The sequence below is a fragment of the Panthera leo genome, chromosome F3 (assembly GCF_018350215.1).
Source record: "Panthera leo isolate Ple1 chromosome F3, P.leo_Ple1_pat1.1, whole genome shotgun sequence".
Classification (NCBI taxonomy): domain Eukaryota; kingdom Metazoa; phylum Chordata; class Mammalia; order Carnivora; family Felidae; genus Panthera; species Panthera leo.
Genome location: NC_056696.1, coordinates 8,500,816 through 8,517,249, shown reverse-complemented (window position 1 = coordinate 8,517,249; position 16,434 = coordinate 8,500,816). Strand labels below are relative to the sequence as shown.

General features: G+C 38.0%; 1 protein-coding gene across 3 annotated transcripts in view; it reads left to right on the top strand.

Annotated features, from left to right (window-relative positions):
- WDR64 (WD repeat domain 64) overlaps window positions 1-16,017 on the top strand; it is a 140,414-nt gene extending 124,397 nt beyond the window's left edge. For all 3 annotated transcript variants that reach the window (XM_042926034.1, XM_042926035.1, XM_042926036.1), the window contains 6 exons: window positions 667-776; window positions 3,695-3,883; window positions 5,920-6,025; window positions 8,789-8,869; window positions 9,700-9,810; window positions 15,496-16,017. In XM_042926034.1, coding sequence (XP_042781968.1) covers window positions 667-776; window positions 3,695-3,883; window positions 5,920-6,025; window positions 8,789-8,869; window positions 9,700-9,810; window positions 15,496-15,579 — 681 coding nt within the window. In that variant the 3' untranslated portion in view covers window positions 15,580-16,017. The remainder of the gene's footprint in view (window positions 1-666; window positions 777-3,694; window positions 3,884-5,919; window positions 6,026-8,788; window positions 8,870-9,699; window positions 9,811-15,495) is intronic.
- The last annotated feature ends 417 nt before the right edge of the window (window positions 16,018-16,434 follow it).

The following is a 16,434-nucleotide window of genomic DNA, read 5'->3' as shown; positions in this document are numbered from 1 at the left end:
CTACAGAGTCAGCTTTCCAGTGGACAACTCTAGTTCACACAGTTCAGGCCTGTTTAAAGGCTCTAGACTTGAGGATAAGCCACATCTTGAATTGAGACCTCTGAGGTCTATCAAAGAGAATGAGCCAGGCCCATTCTAATTGTTGATTCCTTGTGATATCGTATATAACCCTACTACCTCCATCACCACCACCACCACCACCAAAAAAAGAGAACAAAATCACCAGGGCTATCTCTGGATAAAATTTGAAAACACGGAAGTTTTGCCAACTTCCCCTTCGGTCCTCACCTTTCAGCTCTGCTTCCTCCTGCCCCTGATTCCACTCTGCCTCTGCCTATCCCACAGCCTTTCTCCTAAGGCTTTTCTTTTGTCTACTCATCTTGTAATCCTCAACTAAATGTTCATCCTCACTTAAATGAGAAATTGCTAAAGACATAAGGTCTTTCTTCTCCCAGGAATACATGAGATGAACAAACACCTAAAAATGGAGTTAGGGTACCTGAGCAAGGAAAAAGAGCTCACAGGGAGAGGGGTTTCGACTTGCACAGATGTCCACACCCATTCACTTGGAAGCTTGGCTCATTCGTGGTTACTGGTTTTGCTTGAGATTGGATTATGATCAGCACATACTTATGCTACAGAATATGCTTTATTGTTGCTTTCTAGAAACTGAAGCAGCGGCTTGCCTGGCGTGCTCATTCTTTAGAAATTGTTCAAGTAATCTATGTAGAAGACAAACAAGTGGTACTTACTGCCTCCGTTGATGGCTCAGTAAGGTATGGACCTTCATATTGTGAATTTAGGGTTTTGAGCACGAGAAGTAAAAATTTTAAGCTACAGTTTAAGTTTATACCCCAAATACAATCTTGATTGGATAATTAAAATAAATACATAAACAAACAAACAAAATGTGGCACGCAGAAAGGGCTTTGGAAAGATGGCCACTGGCTTAGAATTGTTTTCCATGTCCAAGGAGACAAGATGCCCTGCTCATCCATGTCAGAGTATGACAAATACTTCAATAAAAGTGTTTTTTGTGTACTCATTTCAAAGAATGAAGCAAGATGATTATCTCAGAGAGATAGACCCAAGCCCAGGAATAGCCACAGGAGACACAGGATCAGAAGGCATAAAGAAAGTCATAGCAAAGTGCAACTCAACACTGAGAAAAGTGAAAGCAAGCTAATGTTTTCATGGACACTGTGATTGATTCTGCAAAGCCTACTTATTTCTAATTGCCTGGATAATGCTAAGGATACATACACCAATACTGAACACACACACACACACACACATACACACATACACACATACACACATACAAAAAGAAAGGAAATGCCATGACATTTCTTGAGACAAATTGCTGCATATTAAAATGTGTCAAAATCATGGTAATGAATTATCCTCTTGGGAGAATAAAGTCAGGTAAGATCGAGAGTGGTAGAGAGGTTTCAAAGTGTGCTGGAGAGTTTAAACATAGTGAAGGCAAAAAGGAAGGAATATTTTACATTGGGTAAAAGACCCTGTGTGAGCCTGGGGCTGGTTTGAATCTTCACCTTGAAGGAAATAGCCTCCAAAGGATTTTAAGTGAAGGACTAACATAATCTGATTTACATTTTTTAAAAAAATAACGTGTAGGGAATGGATTTCAGAGCAGCAAGGTGGGAGCAAAGAGACCAGTTGGAAGTCTATGCTGAGTGCAGGTGCCTGGACTAGGGCAGTGGCAACAGTGCTGGAAGCAGATAGTCTGGATCTGAGAACTGTCCAGGAGATAAATTCCAGGAGACATAAACTGTAACTGAAAGGGAAGGCAAGCCTACTTCCTGCCATATACCACTCAGTGAACGATGGTACCATTCATTAAGAGAGGAGGCACTTAAGAAAAAAAAAGAAAAAAGAGAGAGAAAGGAGGCACTAAAAGAGGAAAATACTTTAAATATGGAAGGGTGAAAGTAAATTATTAGAAATGTTGAGTGAATGGTGAGTCTGGAAGGGGGCAAGGTCCTAACTGGGGTTAAACAGAGCTCTTCCTCCGCCAGAAAGGGAATGTGTTATTTTATTTATAGGAAAAATTAAAAACATGTCATTTCATTATTACAGATGTTTTTCACAACTCTGTCCCTTGGGTCTCTGTTCCAGTTTATTTTCAGCTACCTGTCAGCAGAAGTGCTAATTGGGGATTGTAATACACACAGGCACGCACACACAAACGCACGTGTGCACGTGCACCACATGTCACATGTGCACACACTTCTGTTGTTATGAGCATTCCCTGCTCAGAAATTTCTTTTATATGATTCCTTCAAGTGGAGATCTCCCTAGATACTCAATTCAGAAAAAGTAGCTCTATGAATAACTATCTCAGATACACTTCCCTTTATAACTAAGCTATGTCCTTTTGCAAACACTGGCTGCCACTTTCCAAAGGGGTAGGGAATTTTAACATTCTAAATCTTTGTTTTCAAAAAGATTGTGATATTATAATAGGAAAAAGTGTAATAAAGACTTAGCTCTTAGACAGAGGATAGACAGGGCTAAGATACTTATCTAAGACCCAGGAAATCAGGCTGAGAGGTGGGATCAGTCATCTGGAAGAATTCCACATGCAGCAGGAAATGTCACAAAACAAGATCAGAAGCTGCTTCAGTCCTGACCTAGAATAGAGTGAGTTTGGAGTTGTCCTAAAGGTAGTCCTTACCCTCTAACTTCTGTGCTGGAAGGACTGGTCCATTTCACTTTGGTGAAGGCTCTGGCAAGGCAGTGTAGGAGAATTAGAATATGTAAGGGATGTAAAATGCTCATGTTACATTCTTAGGATGCTATTAGGTGTGAGGAGTCCTGGCTAGATACCTCTCCTCTGTCCTCTCCTCAATGCCCGCCCCTGTGACCTGGGAAACCACTTGAACTTGGTGGAATTTACTCTTACCTCATTTAGTGTGTCCTCCTCATGGGCCATGATGACTGCTTCCATCATTTGTTACTCTGAGGTTGAAGTCAAGATATAAAAGCAAGATCTTCCACATACTGTTTTATCTTTCCTTAAGATGCAGGGCACACACTCCTGCTAAGGATGTTCTATAGGACTTTAAATCAAGTGGGCTGCTTAGAGGGATCTCACAGAGTGACCTGATGGTAAAACTATGCATATGGATAAAAAAAAAAAACAACACTTCTTTTGTCACCTTATTTCATAACTCAGTTGTGAAAAATAGTATGGTTTTTCCAGAACAGTAGGAGTTATGGATGGAGGTTGAGAGGATTTTGTTAATAATAAAAGCATCCTTAGGAAACTCCTCCCACAAGCCCTACTGATGCTGATGCAGAGGTAGACAACTAAGATATAGCACACTGTAAGGCCCAATTCAACTAGCATACTGTCAGCCAACACAGGTTCTGATCACAATGAATGAACAGTGTTATTCTGGGAAATATCCATTCCTTGTTTTCTGATTTTAATGAATGGCCATCGTAAGTACAGATTCAAATCAACATTTCCCAAAATTGTTGTTGATTAGAATTCTAATGGATAAAAATGCTTATGCTATGATTGGTTCCATGTATTTAACAGGAATAGTCCTCGAATCAAGCTTAAAATCTCTGATGGACCAGTAAAAACCCATATGAATGATCTAATAAACGATAACTTTCACTGAATTCCAGTTACTTTCTTCTCCCTACTTTTGCCTTTCCTCAGGGTCTGGCATGCCCTCAATGGTCATTACTGTGGATATTTTGGACAGCGAAGAATGTTTGAAATATCACCAACAAATGATTTCATTTTGCCATGTGATGTTAATGAATATCCCATAGAAATAAAAGAAGAAAACAAATTCACAGAGAAGACGCAAAAATATGAATATCCTCTGGTATTTGACCGGCAAAAGTAAGACCACTGGGTTTTTCTTTAGATGAGCAGACAAGAATTAAACTCTATTTTTTTAAGTTTATTTATTTATTTTAAGAAAGAGCACAAGCAGGAAAGGGGCAAAGAAATGAGAGAGAGAATCTCAAGCAGGCTCAGTGCCATCAACACAAAGCCCAATGTGGGGCTCAAACTCACAAACCGTGAGATCATGACCTGAGCTGAAACCAAGAGTCAGACACTTAACCGACTGAGCCACCCAGGCACCCCAAGAATGTGACACTGTGCTGGACATGGAGAATTCAAAGGTGAAAAGTCCAGGACTTTTCAATAACATTGCAATCCAGTGGAGGGGAAAAATATGTAAACAAAAAGCTACAGTTCAGTATAATAGTACTTCTAGGAAAATGTAATTCTCAAGATAATCACCAAGGGGTAGATGGGATGTAACCAAACAAGACCAAAGAGGCAACTTTGATCTTCTATGTTTCCTTAAATCATGGGTAAGTAAAATCACTAAATAATGAAAGACTATGACGTAGTTTTTCAAGACTGGGGGGTCCAGTGAGCAAGTAAGGACGACGTGGTGGGAGATAAAGCAAGAAAATTTTATAGATGCCAAATCGCAATGGGTTTTATAATGGACCAACAGAAGGATTTTAAGCTTTACAGAAATCATAGTCACAGAATACAGAAGAGAAAAAACAAGTCTGAAGAAAAGGATAGTGCATTTGGTTTTGGACAAGTGTAAGTCTAGATGTTTGTGGGACATCCAAGTGAAGATATTTAATGAGCATTGAGATAGACATGTCTGGTTGTTGAAAAGAAAACCACATGCACATGGTATGATGACAAGTGGTAGTGAGGACACATTTGTAGAACGTGGCAGTGAAGTCACATAGGACAACAGAAAAGTAAACACACGATTGGCATTATTTCAGCTGATGACCTCGGAGAGGGTAATGTCAGTGGAGTGGTGGGTAACAATCACATGCTAGTGCTTGAGAAATAAATAGGAGATGTGAGGTGATGATAGTATATATTGCTTTGTAAGGAAGTCAGATAGCTCTAACGTTAAACAAGAGTTTGATTCATGGGTATGCTTGTGTCTCAAGGACACCTGAGCCTGCTTAAAGGCTTAGAAAAAGAGGACAGTTACCTAGTAGGGAACAGAGTGTTGGCAAAAGGTGTTTTGAGCTTTTGTAACATTCAGTCCTGGTTTTGATGTGGTTGGATCTTTGTCATTATGGAAGTGATTGGAGCTTAACTGAGCTCAACATCAGCAAAGCATGGGGGTCCTCCCTGGACTGGTAATATAGAGCAGACCAGAACAGGGGGAACTGACCAGATGAGTCAAAAATGGGAAGAAGCAGAAGGGATTGTCTAAAATAAATCCCTTTAGGGAAATCGTAAGTGCGCCAAAGCTGGAGAGATTGCATGCCATCATCTAGTCCAATAGTTGGTAGAAGAAAGAGAAATTGAAGCAAAGTGTCACAAGCCACACAGCAGCAATTTTAGAAGAATCGACAAGGGTTCCACGTGACTGCCAAGACTCCACTGAAGGGTTCAAGCCTTGCCTTGACTGGCCAGCAAGAGCTCCAGAGAAGAGGTCGTGCCAAAACATGAGGTGGTGTAGTAGAGTCAAGACTCATCAAGTTGTGGTAAAGTTCCCCACACACAGTTGATCAATGGGTAATTGCTGAGCCTTGAACATCCATTTATCTTAGTACTCAAAATAGTATATTCTAATTTGGTAATATGCATCTCCTTCACTAGCTCTGTGAGTTCCTTGAGGATTAAGACCATGTTTTATACATCTTTATATACCCAGTTCTTAGCTTAGTGCTTAGCACACAATAGGCACTTAAAAGGTATTTGAGTGAACAAATAAAGAATGACTAGTTAAGTGCAGAGGTAGCATCATTAGGACTGGTGCCAAGAAAGCCAGAGAATTTGGGACCCAGAGAAAGAAGGATTTAATGGATACATGTGCAGTAGGCAGAGAATAAAAGATGTGGGTATGTGCTGAACAGTTTTTCTTGTATCTTTTTACACAGATGGAAAAAAATGAGCTCAATGTCTTTGCTTTTCAAACGTACACCTCCCAAGGCCTTTGAAGTGGATCATGATTTTAAGTTTTTCAAGTCTCTCTCTTCTCCCAAGGTAGCCTTAAAATAAACAAGTGAACAAAAAAAGATAAAGCACTTTGCTTTTGTTTTCCTGAATTTAGATCTCTCTGGTATATTAGTTTTCTATTATTGCTGTTACAAATTACTACCAACTTGGTGGCTTAAACAATATAAATTCATTATCTTATAGTTCTATATGTCAGAAGTCTGTCCTGGTTCTCACTGGTCTAAAATTAAAGTGTTTCCAGAGCTATGTTCCTTTTATAGAGGCTGTAGGGGAGAATCTCAATGCTTTAGTTGGGGGCCCTCCTCCTTCATCTTCAAAGCCAGACATATTGCTTCTCCCTGACCATCTTCCTGTGGTCACATGTCTGTGACCCTATGGGAAAGGTTCTCTGTTTTTAAGGATGCCTGGGATTAGATTGGACCCACCTGTATAATCCACCTCAAGGTTCCTGACCTAAATCACATCTGCAAAGTTCCTTTTGCCAAGTAAGGCAGTGAAACCATAGGTTGGGGGTGGGAGAAATAGGATGTGGACATCTTTGGTTGCCATGATTCTGCCTATCACAGACTGACACACTTTTCTCCAGTGCAGAATTAGGAGAGAAATGGGTCCTGCTATTCATTCTATTTGCAATATTTGTAAAAAGTGGATATAGCATGAGTCTTTAGGCTAAGGTGTGGTATTAATTGAAATCAATTTCTTCAAGATCTTCAACACAATAAGCCAAACTTAACCTTTTTAAACTTGTCTCCTGTTACTAACCTACCATTGCCCCACCCTCTACAGATCAGGCTAGTTGTTATTTCCTGAGCATTCCTGCCTTCTGCTCCAGTTCGCCTGAGCTGTCCATACCACATCTGTGACCTTTCTCTGTCAAGTCCACCCCACCTTTGTAATTGACAAAAGATTAGTATTCAGAATAGAAAAGGAACTCCTAAAAAAATCAATAAGAAAAAAAGACAGTCCAATTTAAAAAATGGTCAAATACTTGAATAGATACATCACAGAAGGAAAAAAAAAATTTCCAATAAGCACATGATGAGATGCTCATTAGTAAACATGGAAATCCACATCAATAATATTATGAGATATCATTTTACACCCAGCAGATTGGCAAATGTCAGAGAGTCTGACAATATCAAGGGTCAGTGTGCATTTGGCACAATCAGAACACTAATCTGCTGGTGGAAATAGTGTAAATTGGTAGAACCACTTTGGAAAACAATATGGCGTTATCTAGTAAAGTTGAAAATAGTTATAGTATCCTAGATATATATCTTTGGGAAACCTTTAAACACATGGTTAGGAGGCAGGCACAAGAATGTTCAGAGCAGTACTGTTTGTAATAGAAAAACCTGAAAGCAGCCTAAATGCTCACAGACATTATAATTGGAACATAATTATGGCATATCTATAAATTGGAATACTACAGAAGAGTGAATATAAATGGACCAAAACAACACTCATGTATATGAATAATTGTTTGACACATGCTATTAAATGGGAAAAGTTTTGCTTAAGAATATGTACATAATTATTTCATTTGTATAAAAGTCAAGAAGAAGCCAAACTAAATAAAATATTGTTTGGGCAAAAATTTACATAATATAAACAAAAGCAAGAGAATTAAAAGCACAAAGTTCAGGACAGTCATTACATTTTAAAGGCAGATGAAAAGGACTCAGAACCTCAAAGTTGAGGGTATTGTTTCAATACATAAAACAGAGCAGTGGGTCCATGGATGTTCATTATGTCATTATTCTTTCACATTATCAACTTCATAATTTGATAAATACTTAATATTTTCCAAATTAAATAGTTTTCATAAGTCCTGCCTTTCTGTCCAAATGGAACTCAGCTGCTCCCAGAGGGCAGGGTGACAAGGAGGAGAAGGACAGGATGGGGAGTGGGACAGACTTAGGTTTAGTCTTAAATAATTTTATCTCTTTATTCATCTGCAAACCCTTCAAAGTGTTGTGGTGAGGATTAGATGTGAAGATGCATACAGTTACATCACAGATTCTCAATAAATGTTAATTCTACATTCTCCAACAACCCTGATCTCTCCCTGCTTTGTGTTTTATAGCGTATTCATTTACCATGTTCTCCAATGAATCAGTATTTTTTTGTGTACTCATCTTTACTTCCCACTCACCACTGAGTCCTAAGCTCTTTATGGCCAAAAACTTATGCATAGCATATAACTCAACTTTGTTGAATAGGATTGAAATAGTACAACCTAAAAATAAAGACTGGTATGTCCTTTTAATATTCTCTTCCAATTTGAAGATAAGAAATAATTTTTTAAATAATTTAACTGCAATATTAAATACATTTTGGGGAAATCTTTAGCAAAGTTTAAAAGGCCTTGAAACAATCAAATGCCCCAAGGATTGTCTACCCCTTAGCTCAACTTTATCTTCTCAGTTCATTGGTAAAATAATAAAACGTTAATGCTAAAGTTGAATTAAAACACCCTTTTCTTAGGAATCTCTGAATTCTTCCAGAATCTTGTTTTGCCTATTCCTTTTCTTTCTCAATTATATAAAATGTATTCATTCACTTCTTTTTGACATATCATTATCAGTAATAATAATACAATGATAGTACATCTTACATTTGAGTAGCACACTATCTGTGTTATTTCATTTGATCCTCATAAATAGTCAACAGGGAAAGAACTTGCCCAAGATCACTCAGCTAATAAGCATCAGAGTCAGGATTTAAACCCAGGAATTTTGCCACTGATAGAATGTGCCCACATCACTAAACATCCACTGTGTTTTGCAGATTCGAAGACGTGCCTTAGAAGGATTCCTGATGGAAAACAGAGAGGCAGGGATTGTTTTCGGCTCTCTTCCTATATATAGGGTAAGTTGGAGGCTTCTAGAACTGGAGTAGTTAGAAAACAAGGAATCCGATGTCTCATTCCCAACCTTGGGCTACCCAACAAGGTTGAAGAAAATCACATAACCAAGCAGACTGATGCTTCTATGAGCGTGCTGCATCTGATCCCAAAGAAGTCTCTAGTTCTAGATGTCCATGGTCTTGACCATTTGCCTCTGCCATTTCACGTTAAACAACACTATAAGAAACTATTTCAGATTTTAACCTGGCTCTTCATCGCCTACAGGATAAAATCCAAATACCTTTAGCCTGGCATACAAACCTTTCATAATCTGGCATCTGCCTGAACTGTATGATCTCATTTTCTACCACATTCTCCCATGTACCTTATACTCCAGCTGTGCCAAATTACTTGCCATTCCTTAAGCATCACCACTCTTCCCTCTTCTGTGACTTTGCCTGTGCTGTCCGTTGGCCCAGAATTCATCCTCTGCCCAGAATTTTCTCCTCCTTACTCATTCTCTTCCAGTCTCCACTAGAGCTAACCTCTGTTAAATTAAACAACTAATTAAACCAAGAATAATAAACTGAAGAAGAAATACTTCAACTTAACCTTATTATTTCATAAAATGTTATTTCTCCTTCCCAAGAACATGTTCCCTGTAATAGGGTCAAACACTTAAGCTACAGATAATGCTAAGGATGAAGTGTCAAGAAGTCATAGTGGGCATCTGGGAAGGAGGGGTATATTTTAAAGCAGTTGAACCTTTCCCTATTCTCCACCCCCGTGAATTCACATTGCAGGTGTAATCACCTTAAATATGTCTCACTAAATCCTTACTTATGGCTTCTAGGTACCAAGCCCCACTAGCCTAAGATTTCTTCCACTCATTGGTTCAGAAGCACGAAGGGAATCTTCTGACATCAATCCAGGAAAAAAGAAGGGAGGTCACACTCATGATAAGGTTAGTACTTAGAATTCCTAGTGTATTCCTTTTCTGTGTGGACTGTTAATTATTTCTTTGTTCCCAGGGACATTCTGGGCCTAAGATTTTCTCAGTCCATATTCTTATCATGAATATTCCAGGATGCATGTGTTTTAGCTCTGTGAGATGGAAATCATGAATTTGCTGGACAGAGAGGAAAAATTAAACAGGACCTCTGAACCTGACAAATGAAATTTTTCCAGAGCTAATTCAAGACTTAGATTCACTGCCTACTTTTAAAAGCTAGTATCGGGGCGCCTGGGTGGCGCAGTCGGTTAAGCGTCCGACTTCAGCCAGGTCACGATCTCGCGGTCCGTGAGTTCGAGCCCCGCGTCAGGCTCTGGGCTGATGGCTCGGAGCCTGGAGCCTGTTTCCGATTCTGTGTCTCCCTCTCTCTCTGCCCCTCCCCCGTTCATGCTCTGTCTCTCTCTGTCCCAAAAATAAATAAAAAATGTTGAAAAAAAAAAAAAAAAAATTAAAAGCTAGTATCAATTGATGAATGGATAAAGAAGTTGTGGTTTATATATATACATATATATATATATATATATATATATATATATATATATATATATAAAATGGAATACTACTTGGTAATGAGAAAGAATGAAATATGGCCTTTGTAGCAATGTGGATGGAACTGGAGAGTGTTATGCTAAGTGAAATAAGTCATACAGAAAAAGACAGATACCATATGTTTTCACTCTTATGTGGATCCTGAGAAACTTAACAGAAGACCATGGGGGAGGAGAAGGGGAAAAAAAAAAAAGTTATAGAGAGGGAAGGAGGCAAACCGTAAGAGACTCTTAAAAACTGAGAATAAACTGAGGGTTGGTGGGGGGTGGGAGGGAGGGGAAAGTAGGTGATGGGCATTGAGGAGGGAATCTGTATGGAAACCAATTTGACAATAAATTTCATATTTAAAAAAAGAAAATCATATAAAGTTGAAAAAAAAAAAAAGCTAGGTAACATGACATAACATCTCCGAGGGTTGTATAACCATCCTTGCTTCTGAATGTTATGGTACCTACAGGATGGAGCCATGAAATCAGTAAGCCTCTGTCTCACCAGCCACGTCAAGAAGTTGTTTTGTGTATTAATAGGCGTAGCTAACGTTCAACGACTTACAGTTTACATAGTACTTTTAGAAATTATTCCCCTCATTTTCACAACAATTACAAAGAAAAATGTTATACCCATCTTAAAACTGGGAAAAAGTAGAGCCTAACCAGAGGGTAAGCGACTTGCCAAAGATCACATAAGAAATAAGTGATAAGCTGAGTTCTACTTGTGACTCTAAATGTCATGCTCATCCTATTAAGCCATACAGCCTAGAAAATTCAAATGCTGTCACTCTTCTACTAGTTCCAGGAAGCTTGTATTGGCTCAACTTAACCTGTGGTCATTCGTCTCATCTTTATAATAAAATAGATGAAATGTGGGGCTCCTGGGTGGCTCAGTTGGTTAAGCACCTGACTCTTGATTTCAGCTCAGGTTTTGATTTCACGGTTCGTGAGTCCGAGCCCCCCACTGAGGTGGATAGCACAGTCTGCTTGGGATCCTCTCTCTCCCTCTCTCTCTCTGGCCCCCCTCTGTTCATGCCCTCTGTCTCTCAAAATAAATAAATAAACTTAAAAAAATGGATCAAACCTTAAAAGGAGGATCTAACACATGGTACTTCTTGTAAGCCACATTTCATGATGTCAGACTAAAAACAGAAAGAGCTGGTTCATACTGTCTGTGCCTAATGGAATAAATGATAAAAATTATAACTCCCACCACCAGAACAAAAAGCTGCTTTATTTAATTATATAGAAATCTTGACCATTATTTTGTTAGCTTATGTACATAAATGATTCCTGTTAATCATCAACTCTACCAATTGTTTGAATATGAATTTTTGGCAATAGAGGATTTTCTATAAAATAATATAATTTACTGTTAATTGTTTTAAGTAGTGGATGAAACACAGTGGTATAAAATGATCCACAACTAACAGGTAAGCAAAAGAGTGTTTGTTTGGGGTTTTATAATTTGTATATTTTATGCTTGTATTTCCATTCTTATTTGTTTTGCCTCATCTGATATTAAGTATACTTTGCATTCTTTAAGTACAGACTAAGTGAAGAAAGAAGGTGGCCAAATGTGTCTTAAATACCAGGAGGAAGACAAAAATGGAATAAAAATTAGTCATGGTTAATCTACATAATGAATAATCTACACTTAGATCATCAGAAATTGATTCCACTATGATTAATTTTGTCAACGATCATGAAATATGATAAATTATTTCTCCAAATGCAAAGGAATTTTTAATATATCTACTGTTTTAATAGATATTAAAACTTTATTTTCTCTTAATAAAGAGAATAAAGCTTTCTTTCACTCTGAAAAATCATTAACCATACAAGAAGGGTAAAAGGAGTAGATATCTCCATTTGCTTATAGAAAAGGTAAAAATTCCCTTTCTAGTTTAATGTAGAAAAGAGTTAAGTATAGTCAGGGGTTAAAATCTGTTTCCAAAATAATATTAGGTCCTTTCCACAAAATTATGCACTTAGCAAGATGACAATGAAATCTGGAAACTGGTATAGATTAAAGAATCATGGGGGCACCTGGGTGACTCAGTCTGTTAAGCATCTGACTCTTAACTTTGGCTCAGGTCATGATCTCACAGTTTGTGGGTTCAAGGCCCTCACTGGGTTCTGCACTGAGAGTACAGAGCCTGCTTGGGATTCTATCTTTCCTTCTCTACCCCCACCCCACTTCTGCTCTCTCTCAAAATAAATAAATAAACTTAAAAAAAAAAAAAAGAATCACTATGTTGATTGCAATTTAAAAAAAAAACATACAGCTTAAGTGGGGAAAATAGTGGATGAGGTCCAATTAATAAATACCCATCAAATATCTATTTTCATGAAAAGCACTTCCAAGAAGCTAGGCATAACATTACTTCAGAAAATTTTGTGTTCAAATTCCAGTTTTGTGAAACAAACATGTACAGAATATCTTGAAATACCTACTAATGTGCCCTGCACTGTGTTGGGCACTAAGAAGCCATTCATAGATCAAAGAGCTCACAGTAAAGAGAAGAGAAAGTTCTCTGAGCAAATAGTCCAAAAACAGGTATCTTAATCTCTTCAACTGATTATTTTTAAATAATAGAAATGATTTCAATTATTAGTGTCTTTAAATAGCTTGTAAATCCCTTTAGAATTAAACAAGTTACAAAATATTAACCATAGCACAGGAAAGCATACATCAGAGCCAATTTTATACGGTGGACACTTGAACAACACAGGTTTGAACTACAAGGGTCCATTTCTGTGCAGATTGTTTTCAATAATTACAGTGCAGTATTTTCTCTTCCTGATGATTTTCTCAATAAATATACAGTACAGTATACCTTCTCTTCCTGATGATTTTCTTAATCATATTTTCTTTTCTGTAGCTTTCTTTATTATAAAAATATGGTATATGTGCTAATCCACTGTGTATGTTACTGGTGAGGCTTCCAGTCCACAGTAGACTGTTAGTAGTTAAGTATGGGGAGAGTCAAAAGTTATACGTGGATTTTCTACTGCATGGGGGGATCCTCAAGGGTCAACTGTAGCTCCTTTTCAATTTAAATGTGGAAGAGAGTGGGAGAACATGAACTTTGTGACATGTGATCCATTTACACAATTGTGGAAGCACAGCCAATAATAGAAAAATGTTTAAGTGAAAGATATATAAGAATGCAAACATAGGCATAAAATATATGAATTACAAAACCCCAAACAAGCACTCTTTTGACTACCTGCTAGTTTTGGATTATTCATACAACTGTGTTTCATCCATTACTTAAAACAATGAAAAAATATATATAATAGCATACTTTATAACTTTTCAAAGAATAACAGAAAAACACTCACAATTTTATTTCAGGTGAAAGGGGATATAAACTGTAACTGAGTGCTACTGCTGGTGATAATAGCTAACATTGGTGTTTAAATTAGCATGCCAGGCACAAACCTGTAGGTTCTATATGCACTCTTTCACTGAATCTTTATAACAACGAGGGAGTTATGGTTACCATCCCCATTTGATATTCAAGAACACTGAAGCACAAGAGGATAAATAATTTATTTAAGATCCCAAAAGAGGTAAATAGTAGAGCTGGGATCTAAATCCAGCAGGTTGACTTCAGAGCCCAGACACTTAAATACAATGCAGTGTAATTCAGCCAGTCAGGAAGCTGCTCGGTGTCTCCGGGTTAAGTAACCAGATGAGAGTCTGCAGGTAACGAACAAGGAAGAACTCTCCCTTCCCATCACTCTCTGTGCCCTCACCCTAGTTTATTTTTCTTCACAGCTCCAATCACTACCTGCTATCACATTTCATAAAAATGGATTTATTTGTAATGATTCTCCCCCACTAGAACGTAAGATCCATGAAGGCAGGCACTTTGGCTTATTCTCTGTTGGATCTCCAGGGCTTAGAACAGACACATAAGTCACACACACACACACACACACACACACACACACACACACAATTTGCTGAATGAAAGAATGAATGAGATCAAGAAGGAGGGGAGAGAGCAGGAGGAAGCGGGGGAGAATAATGATAGAAAATTAGATTAGAAAATCAGTGCAGCTGGGAATTTGCTCCAATTGGTTAGTGGATTGATCTGGGGAACTAAGTTTCCCACCTTGTGTCTCAGAGAGGACTGGTCAGGTGACTGTAAGCGTTCAAGCCTGAGAGATCTTTAGGTGCTTGAATTTTACCTTGGGGCTCTCTCTGTTTTTTTCTTTAGCTATAACTCTCTGTATCTCCTCTCCCTTCTTCCTTCTTTCTTTCTTATTCTCCATAATAGAGCATAAAATCAAACTGATGCGTACTGTCAATATTAGCTGAATATTACTGACAAAAATTAGATACTTCTTGTTCTGAATTTTTAAACCAAATGAGTTTAACTTTCTATATGTATGTCTTCCAGAACTATCTAATTCAAAACTAATTTTCATTTCTCATTTGTGGGATCATCACTTGATTTTATTTTCCTATAAGTCAATGGACTCTGATGATATTCATATACGATATCTTTATGCCTGACAACAACATAGCAAACTTCTGTAATTGGCTTTATTTTAATCAAACCCTTGCAGACTGGGTAGTTGAGTCCCAGCATGGGATAACTGCCCAGTCAAGTAGTTAGTCCAAAGCTTCTGCTTTTCCACCATACCCTTCTGGAACCCCACCTCCTGTTTTGTTTTGTTTCGTTTCGTTTCATTTCGTTTTTCAGAGAGAGAGAAAGAGTGTGTGCATGCAGGCACGCACTTGAGCAAGTGGGGGAGGGGCAAAGGGAGAGGAAGAGTGAGACAATCCTAAGCAGGTTCCACACCCAGTACAGAGCCGAACTCGGAGCTCGATCTCACCATGAGATCATGACCTGAGCTGAAATCAAGTCTGACACTTAACTGACTGAACCACCCAGGCACCCCTACCTCCAGTTTTTAACACATATTTACCCTGGAAGCATACAGGATAGTTAAGCAAATAACTATACTTTCTTACTAGGAAGATTAAAATCTCTACATAAATTAGTGGTGCAACTTGACTCTAAAAATTGTATTTATCATATAATGCCAGTTACTAACTGACATGTCCTTTATTTCACAGAGTCAACGGAAGAAAAGTCTGAAAAGAAATTTTGTCCCACAAATAAATCTGGCTTCTTCCTTCTTCCCAGCCATCAACAAATGAAGAGAGAAAAATCAGATGTGACTGTGGTGGCCTGAGCTTCACATGTATGATACTCCAGTCTTTGTTTCAGGATGAAAGTGTGGGTCCCCCAGACACTGTCATCCATATCTATATCCTCAGGCCATCCTTCAATGGAGAAGGTTGCTCATGGAGCCCAGGTGGCCTCAGATCTGAACAAGGAAGCAGCAAGCAGACAGTTAGCCAACTTCATTCATAGATGGAAATCCACTTAATGAATAGGGAATGTTTCTTGCTTACTGTCAGCAACATGACACATAAGGAAACAAAGAGAATCAATAGCATAAGTAGATTGAAAATAACATGGTTATCAATGATCAGCTGTTTGCATCTCCCCCTTGTTCACCCGAATTCATAAGCAGAATTATCAGAATTTGTTTCATCCTATGTGTTATACAAAGAAAAACATTAAAAAGAAAAATGTGCAAATCAAGCCTCTAGCTCTTTATTTCCTTCATTTAGGGAAATGTCATGTGGAAGAAAATGTTTAGAGTTTCTTAAAGTTAGAAGTTATTTACATTTAGCCTAGAAATGAGTCCAGATAAAAAGAATTATCTGACCTTTCTTGGGTTCATCTTTTAATTAATTATTTTACTAATTTATTTTGGTAATGTGGGCAAATCATTAATTTTACCAATGGGCACGCATGTATTTTTACATTTTTTGGTATTTTTATATTTGTATTTGTATGAAAGCACCTAAATATGATCAACAATACAAGAGATTTTAAATAAATCAAAGGCATGAGGAAGGTATCAGAATTGAAGCCTGCACATTCACTGACCTCACTTCTCTTTGGGAAATGATTCAGAGCTCTGGGTAATGAAAGCATTCCCA